This window comes from Lonchura striata, chromosome 2 (genome assembly GCF_046129695.1).
Source record: "Lonchura striata isolate bLonStr1 chromosome 2, bLonStr1.mat, whole genome shotgun sequence".
Classification (NCBI taxonomy): Eukaryota; Metazoa; Chordata; class Aves; order Passeriformes; family Estrildidae; genus Lonchura; species Lonchura striata.
The window spans coordinates 92,915,470-92,934,125 of NC_134604.1; the positions used below are offsets into that span (position 1 = coordinate 92,915,470).

The 18,656-nt window shown below is 41.8% G+C and overlaps 1 protein-coding gene across 2 annotated transcripts in view; it reads right to left on the minus strand.

Annotated features, from left to right (window-relative positions):
• Positions 1–4,756: 4,756 nt before the first annotated feature.
• COL4A2 (collagen type IV alpha 2 chain) overlaps positions 4,757–18,656 on the minus strand; it is a 147,253-nt gene continuing 133,353 nt past the window's right edge. For both annotated transcript variants that reach the window (XM_021545583.3, XM_021545584.3), the window contains exons 37-48: positions 18,298–18,405; positions 17,257–17,364; positions 15,933–16,004; positions 15,421–15,546; positions 13,973–14,089; positions 12,482–12,643; positions 12,244–12,342; positions 11,340–11,486; positions 10,628–10,744; positions 9,555–9,746; positions 8,986–9,272; positions 4,757–6,399 (exon numbers count right to left, since the gene is read on the minus strand). In XM_021545583.3, the coding sequence (XP_021401258.2) occupies positions 6,145–6,399; positions 8,986–9,272; positions 9,555–9,746; positions 10,628–10,744; positions 11,340–11,486; positions 12,244–12,342; positions 12,482–12,643; positions 13,973–14,089; positions 15,421–15,546; positions 15,933–16,004; positions 17,257–17,364; positions 18,298–18,405 (1,790 nt within the window). In that variant the 3' untranslated portion in view covers positions 4,757–6,144. The remainder of the gene's footprint in view (positions 6,400–8,985; positions 9,273–9,554; positions 9,747–10,627; positions 10,745–11,339; positions 11,487–12,243; positions 12,343–12,481; positions 12,644–13,972; positions 14,090–15,420; positions 15,547–15,932; positions 16,005–17,256; positions 17,365–18,297; positions 18,406–18,656) is intronic.

Sequence of the window (18,656 nt, forward strand, 5' to 3'; positions counted from 1 at the left end):
TTTCTCTCCTGACTGCAGTAAAAAGGTGGGGCTAACACTTAATATAGCTCCTAGAGTTTCCCAACCCTCTCAGCTACAAACAATGCACGTAGTGACCCAGGAGCTCACACTCAACTGAGGCAGAGTGAAGAACTTGTAGTTTTTAAACACACCCTGAGACCCCCCTCATTCCTCCCAAAACCAGCCAACCACTCAACCCCAAGGATGCAGCTTGAATATTTTCAGTTTTGTGAGCTCCAGCGTGGGGACTCCATCTTCCTTTGGATGCCACCAACTAAAGGTTGGTGGCTCTTATGCTTTGTCATTGCCTCTCTCTGTCCCTCCCAAATCACAGTTGTTCCATACATAGGGAAAAAAATTACCAAATAAATAATAAATTAATTTTTTACTAAATATATTTAAAGCTCTTTTTTTTTGAAAGTACATCCTATTGAGTTAATTGCTCCAGAGCAGTAACTTTATTTTCTGCTTTTAAGTTAATTCATAGTACACATGTTATGGGGAAGAATGGCTTGAGAGAGAAACCACTCAGCATTAAATAATATAATAATAGGTTTGGGTTGGAAGGGATCTTTAAATGTCATCTAGTCCACTTCCCCATGCATTGAGCAGGTAGGTCTTTAACTTGATTAGGTTGCTCAAAACTGTGTCCAATAGAAACTTGAATATTTCCATGGTTGGGGCATCTACCACCTCTCTGGGTGGTACAACAGCTGCAACACCTGTTGCAGTGTTTTACCAAACTCATTGTCAAAATGTCTTCCTTATATCTAGTCTGCACCTGCCCTTTTGTGGTTTAAAATTGTTACCCCTTTTCCTATTGCTACAGGCCCTACTAAGGGTTATAATCTTTTGGGTTTGCCAGTGGCTTGCAGACACCTACCAGTCTGTCGGAGACTAAACAGCACCTGAGCTATGGTATTTTAAAATGTATATAATTAGAAACCTTCTAGCTATGGACAAAATTCCAGGGTCAGTATGTAGTCTTCCCTCAGGACTGGGAAGAGACAAAAGGCTACACTCTGTTTTGTTTGTGACCAAAGGGTTCTGCTGACACATCTGTGAGAAGTCCAGCACTGGCTTTCCTGCGTCTGTTGGCAGCTGAACCCTCAACACGTGCTGATTGCAAGGTCAGGCATTTTGGGAGATGAGCATCTAGAAGGTACAGAATAGGAAAAATATTTGTAAATTTAACATCCACTACTTCTTAAGGAATAAATATTTGCAATCCAGTTGCACCAGCATTTGATTCATATGAGATGTTAAGTAATTCTTACAGTCTTTCTAAAAGTTCTAGCTTGGGTGTTTTCACCAAATGAGATGACACAGGAACCAGCCTTGTGTGCTGCGCTTTTGCCCTTAAGGCTGCACTTGTCTGGTATGATGTTCTTGTTTTTTTTAGTGTTGCTGGCTATTACACCTTGAGAAATTTCTGGGTTATGATGGGTTGACACTGTACCAGCCTTTGTGAGATCACAGGATTACACGACAAAACCTGGGAAGTATTTGTGTAATACCCGGGAGCTGTTGAGAGGTCAGTTGTCTGGAGCTGTGTCTGTTGTGGTGATGCTGCTGAAGCCAAGGGAAATCCTCCCTGGCAGGATGAATGAAGGTGGGTGAAGGCATGGATGAAGGACTCTGCCTGCCCTGCCAGGGAGGGGGAACTCATTTAACAAGCATTTATTCCCCCTGCCCTTCTCCCTGTTAAGTCTGGATTATGTGAAGTGATCATATAGTGAAATAAAAGAGGTGCTATTTTTGGCCATGCTGGGTGAACGTGAGCTACAGGTCAGCCTGTAGGTGATGGTGAGCCAGGCTGACCATGGGGGAGGATCTGTGCCAGAGTGGTTGGGAAGGATCCATCCTGCTTTCTGCCCCTCACAGGCACTCATGGTGCAAGATGGAGATTGCCGTGGGCCCTTGACAACCCCAACAAGGCTTCAAGTCTTGTGGGGGCCACAAAAGAACCTCCTTTGACAGTGTCTGTAGGGCTGGCAAAGCTTCTGAGCCTCTTAGCTATATCCTTGCTCACATCATGGTGGGAAGCGCTCCTGCCTGTTTCTGCTACTCTGTTCATGAGTCGTGGGGTGCTGTGATGCTGGCTCTTCCCTTGTTCAGTAGGGTTTAACTGCTGTGTGCAGCACAACTGTAGGGCCATGTCCCCACTCCCCTCAGCGGGTGGCCGTGTCTGGGGTGCCACTGGTCCCCATTGGTTACAGGGGCAGCTGCTCCCTGTGCTTGGTGCTCTGGGCATATTGGCAGTGACCCCTCAGCCTCTCTCCTGGCAACAATCTCACACCTCCTGTGCCAAGGCCATGTTTACTGCTTGCTGTTTGCTAATTTTCTATTTCTGGCAGGCATGGGCAAGCACAGTCATATAGGCTGTGAACAGACTCTGCTCATGTGGTCAATATGCTCTGAGGGAATAATTGGGGTCAGCTCACGTCACTATGTTGACTTAACTTTTATCAGTGTTAAAACACTGATGCACTATTACCTGTAGAAGGGGAATATAATCTCATTTATCTTCTACAGGCTGAGCATGTTATACTTCAGCATGTTTTAAAACAGAAAAGTGTAGGAAGTATACAGCATGCTTTGAAGTAGAACATGTGGTCAAACCAAGGGAAAATTGTGATTTTTTTTACATCCTAGGCTGGAGCACTCTAGTTCAGTAAAAGGATTGTTTTGTTTTGCTGTAGCTGATATTTTCCTGTATAAAGATATTTTAGCTTCCTGAAAGTGGGTTCTGCAACCATAACTGTGGAATGGTTTGGGTTGGAAGGGATCTTCAAGAATCATCTAGTTCCAGCCCTCTGGCCATGGGCAGACATCTGCCACTCGAACAGGTTGCTCAAAGCCCCATCCAGCCTGGCTTTGAACACTCTTGGGGATGGGACAACCACAGCTTCTCTGTGCAACCTACTCCAGTGTCTCACCACCCTCACAGTAAAAACATGTCCTCCTTCTGTTCAAACTAAACCAACCCTCTTTCAGTTTAAAACTGCTACCCCTCGCCCTGTACACTACAGGTCTTGTTAAGTCTCCTTTAGGTACTCTGAGGTGCTATAAGATCTCCCCAGAGTGTTTTTCAGCTGAACAAAAACTGTCAGCCTGTCTTCCTAGGAGAGGAGGTAAACTTGCAGCTAAGAGGCAGTTTGACAAGTTAGTATCCTTCCATGCAGTGCTCTGGATGAGCTCACCAGGTGAAATCCTCTGTTTGCTGTGAGTGTTCCACGGGTTTGTGTGCATGAGCTCCCTGCACTTCTCTGAGCTGCGATTGCTCAGGCTTTGGAGAAACACAGCTGTGGGTACACAGACCTGAAGTGCATGACATGCAAAAAGTACAGAAGCTCAAGCCTGCTTAGTACCCTATGGGTTTTATGGTTGGTTTGTCTTTTCCCTGCACTATGCTGATGTGTTCCACTTAATGCTGTGCTGGGACCACTCTGAACAAACTTGTTAAGATCAGCTTGTTGGATCAGAGAAACTGAAGAGGCAAAGCAACTGTTGGTGGAAGAACCATGTGCTGAAGTTTTATGTGCAAGAGCAATGAGCTTTGTAGGAAAATTAGGCAGTATATTAGCCATTGAAATCCAAATAGTTTGCTGCTGTTGTTGACATAATCAGTTTTTTACAGATTTGTTTAACCTTCACTCGAATTCTCTTAAAACACTGAATGTGCTGCATCACCTGAGTTGCATGCTGTACAATCCACAAGTGATAGTTGTATGATCATCACACAAGCATTGCTGTCTAGCAATATGTGGAAGAGGCAAGTTCCAAGTCTATTCTTGGATATTTGTTACTGCCATGTTTAAAAGAATTGGCAAATATGGAATAGATTTAGCTCATGTTGACTGCAATGCTTGCAGTACTAAGAGTTCTATTTAGCTGAAATAAGTAATAGTGTGATAAGTTTGTTCAGGGGCTGCCTTTCAGAGCTAATGCAGGGTCAGAGAGCTCATTTAAAGCTCAGATAGATAATTTCTCTGGTTATGGCTATATCTAATTATATGAGCAACTAATCTAGGTCAGACAGTGTGCTAGGTAAGTATCTGAATGCAGCCTACTAGAAAGATGGCAGGGGACTTTTTACAAGGGCATGTAGTGCCAGGATAAGGCAAAATGGTTTCAGATTGAGAGTAGGTTTAGATTAGATATTAAGAAAACATTCTTTAGTGTGAAGGTGGTGATGCACTGGATGTTGACCAGAGAAGTTGTGGGTGCCCCATCCCTGAGAGTGTTTATGGCCAGGTTAGATGCCACTCTGAACAACCTGGTCTAGTGAAAGCCCCCTGTCCATGGCAGGGGGCTTGGAACGAAATTATTTTTATGGTCCCTTCCGATTCAACCCATTCTATGGTTCTAGACCTTTAACTTAATTTATATGTTTTTGTGGCGGTAACACTTCTCAAGTCTGGTAAATGTTTTGTTTCCTGAAATTGTAGAGCATGAATAATGGTTGTTTTAGTCTGCAATGCCACAGTTTATTTGTTTTAATCATTCTAACAACAGATTAAATACTATTTTACTTGTTCATCTTAAAGTGATTTTAGAGACAGCTCCCCTCTTAGATCTTTTTAAGTGCCATGAAACAAACAAGTGTTCTCTGGTTGAAGAGTTTGAGTTTCAGAGGGAGGAGTTTACTGGGAGTGCTTTTCTAATTCCTTAGTGCAAACAAAGTATTTCAACAGAGAAGTCTATGTACATTGTATGGGAAAACACCATTTACAAAATAGAAATCAAAACCAAATAGAGGTGTAGAAAAAAAAGGTTTTATTTATAATACAGTGAGGTTGGAATGTAATAATAAAAGCCAAGAAGCACCTGAAGCAGGAGTGAGGTAAGTTACTGGAAAATCAACTGTCATTGCTATAAATATTAATCGGATTATGTGAACATGATATTTGTAGCTGATCCTTTTTTCCCTCCTCTCTTGCAGCGCAGACAACTTTGGGCTAAATTGTTTCTTTTTACAGAAGTACAGAACTAGGCATTCTATCAATTATCAACCCTTTTCTACAGGAAAAGATGATGCCAAATAAATGCCTTGCTTCCCTCCCCTTTGCTTTTGCAAGGATGGCTCTGTGCAGGTTGGGATGGTGGCCATCCTGTTGCCACTTGTCCCCAGCTGCCAGGACAGGATGCATTCAGAGAATGTGCAGGGCTGTGTTTGAGGGTCATGTGGCATTGAGCACTCCTGCACACCCTACTGTGTGCTGCTCCAACATGATGTGGCTGAATCCTGTTTGTGATGAGTGGCTTAATTTCAGAGGGGAAAAGGTGCAATGCAAAAACCAACTGCTGCTGCTGTGTGAGTGGTGTGACACAAATGAAATTTCCACAGCACGGTGGACCAAGGGATTGTTTGGCTTGGGGTATGTCTAGGAAAAACACCATCAAGCTTATAAAATAAAATGCTAATCTTCTTCATGTAGATTTCTAACCAAATTGAAAGAGTTGCATTTTGTTGTTGCTGTTTTTGGGAGTCCGTGGGCTTTGTTATTGGCAGTTGTTAAGCGCTAAAACATGGGGAGGCTTGGGAAAAAAAAAAAAAAAAAAAAAAAGATGGTGTTGGCTGTGTTTGAAATGCCCAAGCACAAAATACTAAAATGTAAGTTAGGTTTCAGTGCTGGACATGAGCATTTTGGGCTACAGTATGTTTTCAGTATTTTGCAACAATTTACGACTTAGATGATCCTCTGTTAATTTATGGAACTGCAGCTGTTAGTGTTTACTGTTGTGAGAAATATAGTAAATAGAAAGATATATATATATTCTCTTCAGGTAAATGTAGATATTCTCTTCAGGTGGGTATCATCTGACCAAGGAAACCTTTTATTACTGAAGTTTTTGGTGTTTCAAAGCTGTGAATATTTCTATCATTTGGCAAACGATGTAATATTAGACTAGCAAAAAATGTGTATATATACTGCATAGTGGGAGAACACACCACTAGATCTGTTCGACTTAGTGTTAACTTGCTTTTACAGACATTTAAAAAATTAATTTCCATTCAGCTTTTGAGGTAATAAGTTAAAAAAAGCACCAACATGATTTATTCAATTGTCTAACTACCTCAGAAGGCTCCTCAGTATACGAACTACATGAAAAGGCGGTTCCTTACACTGTGGGAGACTTCTATAAGTTCTTCATGCAGACTTGACATCTGCTGATATGGCTTCGGATGAGTCCTGCCTTGAGTGTGTCTCCCGAGGGCTTGCTTTGGAAGGGTTGGTCGATGGTGGTGAGCCAGAAGCTGTATTTGTTTGCAAAGTAGTGACAGGTTCCGCGTGCGCCGTTGCATTCAATGAAAGGAGTTGCCCTGAAATCTTCCAGGCAGCTCCCAGGAGAAACCAGTGACTGTCCTCCACCTTCATCACCAGCAGCAGTGTGCTAAGGGAGACAAGGAGGGCAGTGTTCAGAGCGCAGCCTCAGGCAATGTTATCATAAACTTACATGTGTGAAAAGAGAAAAACCACTAGAATTGCTCCTAATTCTTATCTCCAGAGCAGAAAGTTGGCCAGTCCTGCAGCTGTGTAAGGGTTTGGCTATGCTATAACTATATAAAGCAGCTAGCCCATATGCTGATGCCTCTTTGAAATCTTCTAACAAACATCTTTTCTGTAGTTAAGATTTTCACTGTTGGAAGTCTTAGAATTGGAGAATCATTTAGGTGGAAAGGCCCACTGGAGGTCACTTCCCCCAGTTCCCTGCTCAAAGCAGGGCTGACACCGAAATACCCTCAGTTGTTCCAAGGTACTGTGGAGTTGTTAATACCTCTAGGATGGACCTCCCACAGCTTGTCTGGGCATCTTACTCCTCTGTTTTATTACCCTCACTAAGAAAATTTTTTTGCCATATATTTAATTTGAATTTCCCAAATTATAAAGTCTTACTCTGCATTGCATGTGAGGAGCACTGCAGAAACAGAATTTGCTTCTATACAAAAACTAGTTCCTTGTATGACATTTTTTTTGACAGTGAATTGCACCAGAATCATGCATCTTTACCCCACTCAGCTGTTGCCTTTGACAGGTTCTGTGGTAATGAACTGAATGTTACTTTTCTTCTGTCAAAGACATTACTAACAAAATGGGCATTTTCTCTGTCCCTTTAATAAATATACAGCTGTATTTTAAAGTTATACTGTATAATTTTTGTTAGGAACTGAAAGAATCTGTAAAATAAAAGAAAACAGCTGGAAAACAAAGTTCTTAAACAGTTTTGTAAATGTAGGGAATGTAAGAGGCTGCATAAATGATTTCAACTTTGAGGCCTCTGCAGTTGGAGCTGGAAAGCCGATAGTAAAACCTGCTGATGCTGTTTGAGCCCTGGCATGGGAGCAGCCCTGCTTGGTATTCCATGCTTGGTCTGTAAGCTCCAACTCTATGCTATAACATCTCATATTCACTGTAGTTTTTTTTCCTCCTGCAATGCTTACTCATATAGGATGTGTGATAGTGGAGCACCCTTGCTACATGAAATCTTACTGACTTCTCTGGCTGTTTGGGCAGAGTCTGTGCTGACTGATTGTCCCTTACTCAGGGGCAGGAGGTGACAAATTCAAGCCAAGGAATTAAAACAGCATGTACTCAGAGAAAACCACAAGTGTGCTTTACGTCTTCCACAGTTGCCTGAGAAGCAAAAATGCGTACACCAAACACTTCATTTGCTCCACAAGTTAGCTGGGAAAATGGGGATTTTTCTCACAGTGCGTACCACAGTGCTGACAGACTTTGTTCTGGCAAAAAGTTCTTGCTAAGGTGGCAACTTTGCTCTTAACAATGCTCAGTATTTACATGGGGCTTTGCAAATATTTAATTAATACTTGGCATTCTTGTGAAGTAACTATGAGATTGGTATCAGGGCTTTTTATAGAAGCAAAGGAAAGGTTAAACACAGGGATGGTAATAAATTTGATCTACTCTCTCAAATGTGGGCATTTTTTTTCTGTACCTAATTTCAGATTTGCCTGTATCTTATTTTCTGAAAAAAAAAGAAAAAGTTTTTGGCTTTTGACATACAAATGGCTTGTGGGTAAGATTGACTATTGTTCTTTCATGATGTCTTCTGCCACAGAAATCTTGTTTCTTTTCCAACACTGTTTACTTCAGGATTCAGCCAGTATTCAATAAGTTAACAACATGGGCATGCTGCTGCAGGTTTTGACTCTTGTGTTCCTCAAGCAAGTCAGAAAAATGAATATCTGTGAGACCATTCACTGGCATTTCAGCTGCTGTTTACCATGCTAAACCCTCTGGGACTCTTATGATCCCTCTGTACAGTCTTGCAAAAAAAGGTCAGGCCCTTCAGTACGGCTTCTGCTGCACACTCAGCACTAAGTTTTTTCTGTAACATCCCATTTCCTAATTATAAGATCAAAAGATTGAAGAGATCATGTAAACAATGGGATGTACGGCTCAGCTTGCAGAGATACAACACTGAAACTTAATTCTAAAAACAACCACAGGCTGCCTCTCTCTCCAGAACAAGCGAAAGACTTTGGCTTCAAAATCTTTGACCAAAACACCAATGATTTTTAAATTTCAAAAAGAAGGGGAAAAGTATGTTGTTGCTTTTCCTTTTTTTCCCTCTAGATCAGCTTCTTAGTAGTCATGTATGTAAATAACTCCAAATCTTTAGCTGTGAAAATGCTCTATATGCTCCTGTTGCACCTCAGTGTAATTTCATTTAAGTCACAGCTGTCCTTTTATTCTGTTCTGAAGTGCTATTTTGTACATAAAATAAACTCTCCAGATGCTACTCTGACAAGAGACAATTTTCTCTGAAATTCACAGAAATTTTCATCTTCCTCTTCTGCTTCCTAGAAATTACTTTTGTAGTTCCCTGGTTCCCTAGCATGGGGAAGCCCCCATGGTTTTGGTCTTGCTGGCTCTGAAGCGGAGGAACCTTACTAGTACCAAACACTCAAATTTAAAACCCGTTGCTGCACAAAATGTGACACTGGAGACCCAATACCATAAGGAAGGAATATCCGATCCACAAACTGCGCCAGCCTTCAGGGCAGTGAGGAATAGAAGCTTCTTGACTGTGGACAGCAATTGCCACAGCTGGGGCCTCGCAGACCGAGCAGCGACTGATATATGGCTTAATGTCTTCTTCTGCCACAGGCATCATTGGAAGAGGTGCTGTAGTTGAGAGCCAGTAGGATTTATCATTTCGACTTGCATAGTAACAAATATCCCCAGGGTTACAGTAGAGGAATGGCATGGTGCTAAAACGAGACAAACATGAGCCAGCCAGACCTGTTAAAAAAGAAGAAGCAAAAAGCAATCATTCTCACAGAAGACAATGCACACTTCCAGTTTCCTGCTCTTTCCCAAGTACCTGCCAGGAGAGCCCTGTGGTCCAGAATGTTTTGCTGGCTTTACAGGTTCCCACAAACACTAATGACTTGCAGGAGCTCTCTCAGGGGGACTCCATGAAGACATATAGTTTTTTTATTTTTGTTTTGGTGCTTCCTAAGCCTGTTTGTTGTAGTCCCAGCTTTTGGAATCCAGGCTGCTGCCAGCAGTATTTCTACATACCTAGATCCTGGTTATGTGCTTTCTCTTGTCCTTCAAAATACAGTAGGCTGTATCCACTCCAGAGTTTGTTCATGCCAACTGGGCACATTGGCTCTTGGTCGGACTGGCTGTGCTTCACCAGCAGGTAGCCCATGCTGACACTGCGACCCGGCATGCCTGGTGGCCCAGGGCTACCAGGGCGGCCTGGCTGACCTTAGAGGAGAGCAGAAAAGAACTCCAGATGAGTTTGTGCTCCCACAAATGATCTAGTGCTAGCCGATTTCCAGCTAAGCTGCTGACGAACAGCTTAATGGCATGATGCCTTTTCTTTATGATAAGTTATTGGTAGAAGAGCTGCAGTTCTAGGATTATAACAGTTGCTTTTGAAGTAGATTGGTGCTGGATCAGGCTCCCTGGTTTCCAAGATAATATATTTCACTCTGGAACTAGAGAAAGTCACCAATAAAGTTCTGATGAATTTGAGCATACTTGGTAAAACAGAGATGACAAGATTTTTCCTTTAAAATATTTTCTTAGTCCAAGATTAACCAGTGGTTGTTGGATTTCTTGTGTTTGACTCATACACTTGAAACTATGCTCTGCAAATACCTTTTTCTTTGTGTGCTTAGCTGACAAAGATAGCAATAGTTCTGCTCTTTATTTGATAAGGACACAGGTATTTCCTTTACAGACACATTCCCTTAAACTTTATCTATCTAAGTTTCACCTACCCAGCCATTCATCTCCATGAATGTAGCTGTTAGTTAAACACTAGGCTAAAAATACTTAATAAATAAACTCAGAAAGAAACAAACTCATGAGTGGACTGATATCTACAGCTATCAAAATTAATTCTGAAAATACTGCTCTAAGGTAACTTAACATTTAATTAGTTGTCCCTTGTAAAGTATCTATGAAGACAGAAATTTTGCTCCCCTCTCTTTCCCTCCCCTCTTCCACCTTCCTTTTGCTCCTTGCCCCCTCTTCTCACCCCCTCCTCTCTATCCTCTCATTTCCTTCCAGTGAAGTAACTGCAGAGTGATTAAGTGCAGAGAAATTGGAAAGAAGAAAAACTGCAGTGTGGTATCTCTTACCTTCAAATCCCACCGGACCCTGAAATCCCATTCCTCCTTGTTCCCCTCTGGAGCCAGGAGGAGCTGGAATGCCACCCCTGCCCTGGAGTCCTGGCTCTCCAGGTGAGCCTCTGGAACCTTATACAACAATGGTTGTAAGCACAGTGACTGCAGACATATCAACATGCCCTTCCCACTTTAACATGTGCTCTACTTGTGTACGTTTGGGCCTGTCTGCTGGCTTTGCACTGAAGGTAAGACACTATGGTACTTGCTCAGGCAAAAAGCACCAAGTTAATTGGAAAAGCTTGCTGGGATCAAGACTACATGAGTCCCACAACCTTAATCCTTCGCTCTTGGCACCACTTATCTCTGATGAGGCTCATGGCAAAAGGTGCAATGTATCAGCTCTACCCATCACTGATGCCACATTATTCCCTGAGCTGACAGTGTTCCCACAAGGATGTGCACTTTTCCACCAAAGTCTTGATGTGCATGAGATCCATATCTGATGTTGCTTTGGCTTTTTGAGTATTGCCAAAGTTATTTAGTATTTTGCTTATATTCTGAATGCTAGGAGGAGGAAGAAAGCTGAAGCCTCAGCTTTGGAAGACTAAAAAATTACTCTCCTTTCTGGATTACAGACTTTAAAGTAGAAGAGCATCAAATCAGTGCTCTGGTGACCTCAATCTGCTAAGGGGAACAGCTTTCAGTCTGAATGTGTGACTCCTACCTGGATCTCCTGGTGGGCCCTGAGGTCCCATATCTCCTGGGCTTCCTTGAGGTCCTATATTTCCACGGGGACCTGGTGAACCTTGCTCAGCAACCAGCCTTGGAGGAAGAGGGGGCAGCCCAGGAGAGCCTGGAGGTCCCTGGAAGCCTGTCATTAGAAGCAAGATGAGATAGTTTGATTATTAAAAGTCCCCAACTACCCTCTATTTTTCCTTAATGTACTTTCATCCAGACACTGTTGCTCTTACTTGGCTGCATATGCATGAAAGGTCTGTGGTCTGCAACTTGCCAGCCTGGGCATAGCAGCTATATTATTTTGGGGAAATATGTGTGGGTATGGAGTGCCCCAGATGAGACAATCTCCAAGTACGGGATCATCTCCAAGAGATTGTCTTCACGTGGACTGTGCATAAATAAGCAGAAGGAAATTCATGATGCTACTTGTCCCTAATTTATGACACAGGAAGCTGGGAATTCCCACCCAAACAGCTGCAGCTCTCGGAGGTGCAGCACCATCTTTTGTGGGCTTCAAGAGACACAAATACATGATAGTATAGATGGTATGGTGGATTTTAAAGCTCTCTTTAAATATTCAGTATGTCTACTCTGGAGGATTAATTTAGACAATAAATCCCTCTTTTTATTAACTGCAAAAGTGGCTCTGATTTTGGAGTTGGCACCTCATACATGTCAAATTCATGAAGCCAAAAAACTGACTATTCATGTTAAATTCAGGCATCTGCCCTCTGGAATTTCCCAGGATTCACAGAGTCATGCAGGATGGAAGACTCTGGAGATCACCAAATCCAACCTCCTGCTCAAAGCATGGCCAGTTAGATCAGCTCTGTGGAGCTGCAGAATGAGTGGTTTCAAAAGGAGTCACATATCTGACTGCATGCACTTACCAGTTACTCCTCTATCTCCCTTGGGTCCTTTGGGTCCCAGATCACCTGGAAATCCTACTGTGCCCATAAAGCCAATGACACCTTGTTCACCCCTAGGACCTTTAATGCAAAATGACAAGTGGCATTATTGCACTTCAGTACAAATCAAGTGAGTGAAAAAGTCATGGTGCTAAAGCTGCTGTAGCATACATAGAAGGCTCTCCTGCTTCCTCCCACAATCAGTGTTTCCCATCCTTACCTTTTGGTCCAGGGAATCCAGGCAGGCCAGGTCTTCCTGATAATCCAGGATCACCTCTACTTCCTTTTGGGCCAATTTCTCCAGTCCTACCTGTTTCTCCACTTTCTCCTTTGCTTCCTGGTGGAGCAGGTATTCCAGGCTGCCCCTGTGGTCCTGGATAGCCTGTTTAGAGGAGATTGTAATCTGTTGATACTTAACACCTGGGCACAGAGGAAAGTAACAGAACTATCTAACTGTATCCCATCAGGTTTTATTTCCTTAATTAAGCAGGGGACAGACTTATTCACCGCTCCTGCTCCTGCTCTCAGGCTGGCAGCAGTGGCAGAGGAATTAGAGTAGGAAGCTCCCACTAAACAGTGCTATTTCAATCAAGATTTCAGCAGAAATAGGGTGCCTGCTGAGATACAGCCTTCCATGAACTATTCCTTCACCAGCAAATGCCCCACTTCCCTAGGTGTCTCCTTGCCTCATCCTAAATTATCCAAGTAGCTAGAGGGAAATCAGAGAACAGCAAGTATCTGACTCAGAGCCAAGGACTTACTGTTCTGTGTACCTTAGTGGTTCAGCTGAACATCTGGAACCAAATAAGTACTTCATGCTGTCTTGGGAATTATGGGAACAGCTTCTTTTTCTAGAATTTCATATTGCCTGAAGCTAAACCTGACAGGTTTCTCTTCAGTTACCTCTATTGCTTACAAGGTATTTGGACCTTTTTTCCTGAGGAGAGAGTAACCCTTACTATGTAGGGTTTTGAATGGGGCATCTCTTGTGCTGCCTTTTGAAGCTGGATCACATGAGGTTACGATTGCAAGATGTATGTGCAAAGCAACTTGTCTCACCATTTTGGCTGGGATATGGTATTCTGGTTTCCACTCTCCTCACTGCTTGGAGAGTCGGAATCAGTATGCAGAGTCAGGCCAACTAACATCCTATTTCTACGTGGAAGCCTAGGCATTTTGCTGGTTTTCAGCTGGTTTGTCTAAGTTTTTGCCGAGTTTACGTAAAATTTTCCATCCATCATATAAAGATGTTAGTGGAGCAACTTCTGCTAGAAGCTCTTCATAATGGCACTGCAATTTGAAATGATTGTGCAGTCCAATAAGTAGCAGGAATTTTTAAGAAGAAAGAGCTAATACTTTAAGAGTGTAATTTAGCTTGCCTGGTCATTTCACATCAGAGAATTTTGTAAATGATTAAGACAGTATTTAATAGACTTGCAAGTCTGCCACAGGCCTCAGATTTTAGAGTAGTAGATTAGCATAATGCTTCTGAGAGTTGTCAAGAGAATTCTGGATTATTTAATCTGTTACTTGAATGAAGATCAAACCCTTCCATCAGGCAACCTGGAGGAACTGCCTATTGCTTTCAAGAGGTCTGTCTCTATTACCTGATCTACCATGAGTTCTGTCCAACAGTTTTAGTGTTGTATTTAATAGGGCTTCTTTACTGAATCAAGACAGAAATAACAATGACTGCTGTTGCATGAATTACCTGGCACTCCATCTAGACCTGGGGAGCCTTTATCACCAGGATATCCTGATATATTTGAAATCCCAGGAGGTCCTGGAAATCCTTCCTGCCCAGGAATACCAAAGGATCCTGGGACTCCTGAAGGGAAGAGAAGAAATAATTAATACTGCAAGGAAAATGCACAATTGCAATTAAAGGTACTCAGATTAAGGAGTGGGATTTTCAAAATAGAAAACACCTGCAGTTCCCACTGATTTTTGTTTTACTTTTTCAGATGACACTGTGGAAGTTTGTTTTTTTTTTTAAAGAACCAAATACTAGTCCTCTGCCAAAACTCTCTGGGTAGTTAATTACATTTCACTGTGTTGAATACTAATAATCTTGTGTCTGCCAGGTAAAATATTATTTCAAGATAGGAAGCACTCAAAATATCCTAGGTATACTGAAGCAGGCAGGAAAGCAGCTTTGTTCTTCTGTTCCTGCAGGGTCAGGGCAGACAATTAGCATTATTTGGTGTGAGTTAAAACCAAAAGTTCAAATCCAAGAAGTTCTCTAGAGATGAAAAATTAAGTGGTCAAAAATCTGCCCTACCAATAACAGATTATTCTTTTAAGTATATTGAAGTTGTTAGGAAGTTGACCTTCTGTTTATAATTGTGACAAATAAACATGAATGAGGTAAGCTGTTTTTTTAAATGCCTGATAATAAATATCTGAATGGTATTTGAGATGGCATAGCATGCTAGTAACAATAAAGTGTAACACAAAAGAATATGAATAAGTCATTGAACCAAGCAGGCAAAGGCAGTAAACTTTCATATCTCTGTCAGTCCTTAATCCTTTCAGAGCCAAATTGTTGGAAAAAATTAAAAAACAAACCCACAAAAAACATATGTAATTTGTTTATTTGTTCATAACATCAGTCTGGTGGCTTCTTGATGGATGAAAACCAGGTGGTGACCCATTCTGAGATGAGCACAATCTGTTACAGCACAAAGGGCTGGAGCTTACCCTGCACAAGGGATAGATGACACAGCAAAGCACTGTGTACAGGAGCAGAGCCCCCGAGGTGCCAGCAGGACCATCACACATTGAGAGACAGTGAGGCTTTCAGGAGAAAGGTAAATATGGACAGGTTTGCAACAAAAAGAGAGAGGGGTCATGCCTTTGAGTAACTGGATCGTCATTAAAAATATTTGGGGAGCTAATGGCTGAGAGTAGCCTCGGGCATTTGCAGCTTGCTGAGCCCAGTGGGTGCTACAGGACAGGGAAGCACCCAGGCTGTGCAGCTCGGGGAACACACACTGCTTTCTGAGCCAGGGCTGGCTGAGCTGCAGCACAAACTCCCAGCAGTGACCTTCCCAGCTTGGAGTTCACCTATTCAACTGTCTACCCCATGGTGTATTTTATGGCATCTCTGACACCCACAGATGAAACAAGTAGGTGGATCCCTTTCTCTGGAACACAGACCTGGAACACCTCTCTCTCCCTTCTGGCCTGGAGGTCCTCGGCTGCCTTCAACTCTGCTTGGCTCTCCTGCTTCTCCTTTGTCACCCACTGCACCTGGGAAACCTGCAGAGCCATATCCATCTAGACCTGTTGAGTAGTTCAGAATAAAGAGGAAAGCTGAAACATTTCTGCATGTAACAGTGCATGCCAAAGTACATGTATAGAGCATATGGATTTACAAAATACATGAGTCTGCAATGGCTCATTGAATAAAAGGCTCATGATGAGAAAAAAACACCATGAAGTTTTAACTTTATCAGAGGAAAGAAATCATGATCTGAAGTTCTGTTCTAATCCACCTGTGGGGTAGCACATAGTGTATGAGTTGATTTCCAGAGTCCACAATAATGAAGCACATTCCAAAACTTTGGAGGACACAGTTAAAAAAGTTGCATTACAAAGATCTCACTGCCCAACCTTGAAGGCAACACAATGTTGTGCCTGTGAACATGCAGAGTAACAGCCTCACATACCTGGTGATCCTGGTAAGCCCTTAGTGCCTGGTAGACCATGCAGTCCACTGATTCCTCTGAAGCCAGGCTGGCCTGTTTTAAAATTACATTCATGATTATCATAATACTTTCTATTAGTCTGTATAGGTTCCTGGACCAAAAAAAAAAAATCATCAAATGCTTGAATAAATGCTATTCTATGTTAAAATATGGTGTATTATATGCAAATGAATGAATTTCCATAAGTTTATTATGAAATACACCACACTATGGCTTTGTCATTGGCAAATTTTGTTGTTATCCAATAAACTCATTACTCCAGAGATATTTTTTTAAATATCTCTGATCCATCTGGTACCATGTCATTAATTTCAGTCTAGCTGTCATAGTTTTTTTAGTACCTATTTAGTTTTTCAGAATCCTCAAGCCAAGGCAATTATGACATAATTGTAGACTTTACACGTGGTTATAATAAAGCTGTCTTCAGAAGCAATTCACTCTGTGTCATTTAAAAAACCAAAAAAAACCTCTAAATAAATGCCTGATAACTACCGTTACTATTGTTACTATTTTTACAGGTAAAATTTATTCCATCTATTTGTACCTTTGATAGGTAAGTGGTAAGTATGATGTTAAAGCTAGACAATGGCCAGAGCTCTGGAGGACTATTCTGTTGCAGAAAAATAAGTGTCTGTCTGTCTCTCTTCATTGTCTAAAAAGGTAGTCTTCATAGCTGTGTTAGCTTAGCTTTGAGGCAGATTCAGATAGAAAAATCTTACTAAAAGATTTCTGGCTGAAAGGTAGAAAAAAATCTGCTACCTTAATATATTAAGGAATTAAGTAGCAACCATTGAGATTCTGTATCCTGTAATAGAAACAGCTTCATTTTAAGCAATCACCTGCATTTTCATAGCACAATTCTGTCTAAACCATTTATTCTTGAAATTGAATCAGTTAACAGTTTTTGGTGATGATGCAGGACAAATATGTTGCTTGCTATCTAATGCCACATTATAATATTCTCATATTGTATATTACTACCATTGCTGCATCTTTAATAATTTTTTATTGCTTGCTTTCTTCCTAGCTGTCATGAAAAACAAAAATGTTCCTTGAAAACTGCTTTCCTAGTTGAAGAGGTCATCAACAGTTAAAATGAGCTGAAAAGACATCAGAAGCCATAAATCAGCAACCACATCTCATTGTTAATGCACTTGGACTTTGTGAGGAACAAATATTTTATTCTGCCACTCTGAACTGCAAAATCCCCCCTCCTTCTTTATCCCAAATAAACATTTGTAAGTGCTCACACAGAAATGATTGAATAGCTGAGCTGTACAAATACCTGCTTGTCCTGGTAAGCCAGGCCAGCCAGGAGTTCCCTTTTGACCTCTAAGTCCAGGAGTCCCAGGGTTTCCTTGCTGCCCTGGGGGGCCAACCAGTCCTGGCAAACCTGTGTGACAACAATGAATCATTGCTCATGAGCATCCTTAAAACCGACAGGCAAAACACCGACCTGTGCTACTTTCATTCTCCCAGGCAGCAAAATGAAGACTTTCCCTTCCTGATGTCATTGTATGACACAGCACTGCTCATCCAAGTGGAAGAAAAAGAGAGCACAGGTACGAGAGATAAAGTATAAAAGAACAGCTCATTACAAACTTCAGGTTTCTGATAACCTCAAAGACAGTGGGCTGCTCCTAATAAAATGATAACTTGACTTCTATTGCCAGTTACAAGAAGTGATATCATTTCTGTGCATGCCACTTTCCCCTTCTGCTGCACTTGTTTTGCCTTTCCCATTGAGAAGCTGATCAGACAAGAAATATTTCCCAGTGAAGCACCTGTGGAAGTTCTTCCAGTCTTGGCTGGAGTTTCTAAGCCCTCTAATGAGAAAAAGTATGGAGCAACTGTTCTGAAAAAACATTTCCACAATCCTCCTGCAACAGGACATGTTCTTAAGTCCTGAGTATGTGATCCAGCCACAGCTGAACCTGACTTGGCTTCTCTTGTACAGCTGGCCCATGAGCCTGGCTCAAAGGCTCTATAACTGTGTCTTGGGGGATACTGACTTCATTTATGGCAGAAAAAGTAATTGAAAACCCTACTCCTTGTAGTATTGAAGCATTAGAATACATGAGTGTGCCAGCAATACACTTTGACTGGACACATAGTTGTTATAGAAAAGGAAAATCTGGTATAGTTAGGTTTTTGCAATTTCCTCTTAACTTCTGCTGTGAGTTCCACATCCTTGTCACTGCTCCCCACCAATTTACAGAATGATGAACACATAAAAAACTTAATTACTTTGTTTTAATGGGAAGAGTACTTTTCTTTTTCCTCTTAAACAATACTATTCTTTGGAGCATTAAAAAGAATATTTTACCTTCCTGTCCCACAGAGCCAGGGACACCCTGTGTGCCCTTGAGCCCTTCAATGCCAGGGAAACCAGGATCACCACCTTCTCCTTTTGGTCCCACACCTCCTCTTATGCCTAGAAAACCACAAAACCACAAAATTTTAATTCTTTTAATATTCTTTTAAGCAAACAAACATAACATGAACTTGGCTCCTGAATGGGTCATGGGCTTGCCACATAAAGACATTCTTCTAGTCAGGCTGCTTACGTAATCTGGGAGCATGAACAGTTCTCTGGACAAATGATCATTAAACTTGTTTTTAAAAGTGCTCCCCAAATTATGTGGAATATGATACTGATGTTCAAGTGCGCTGCATGTACAGGGA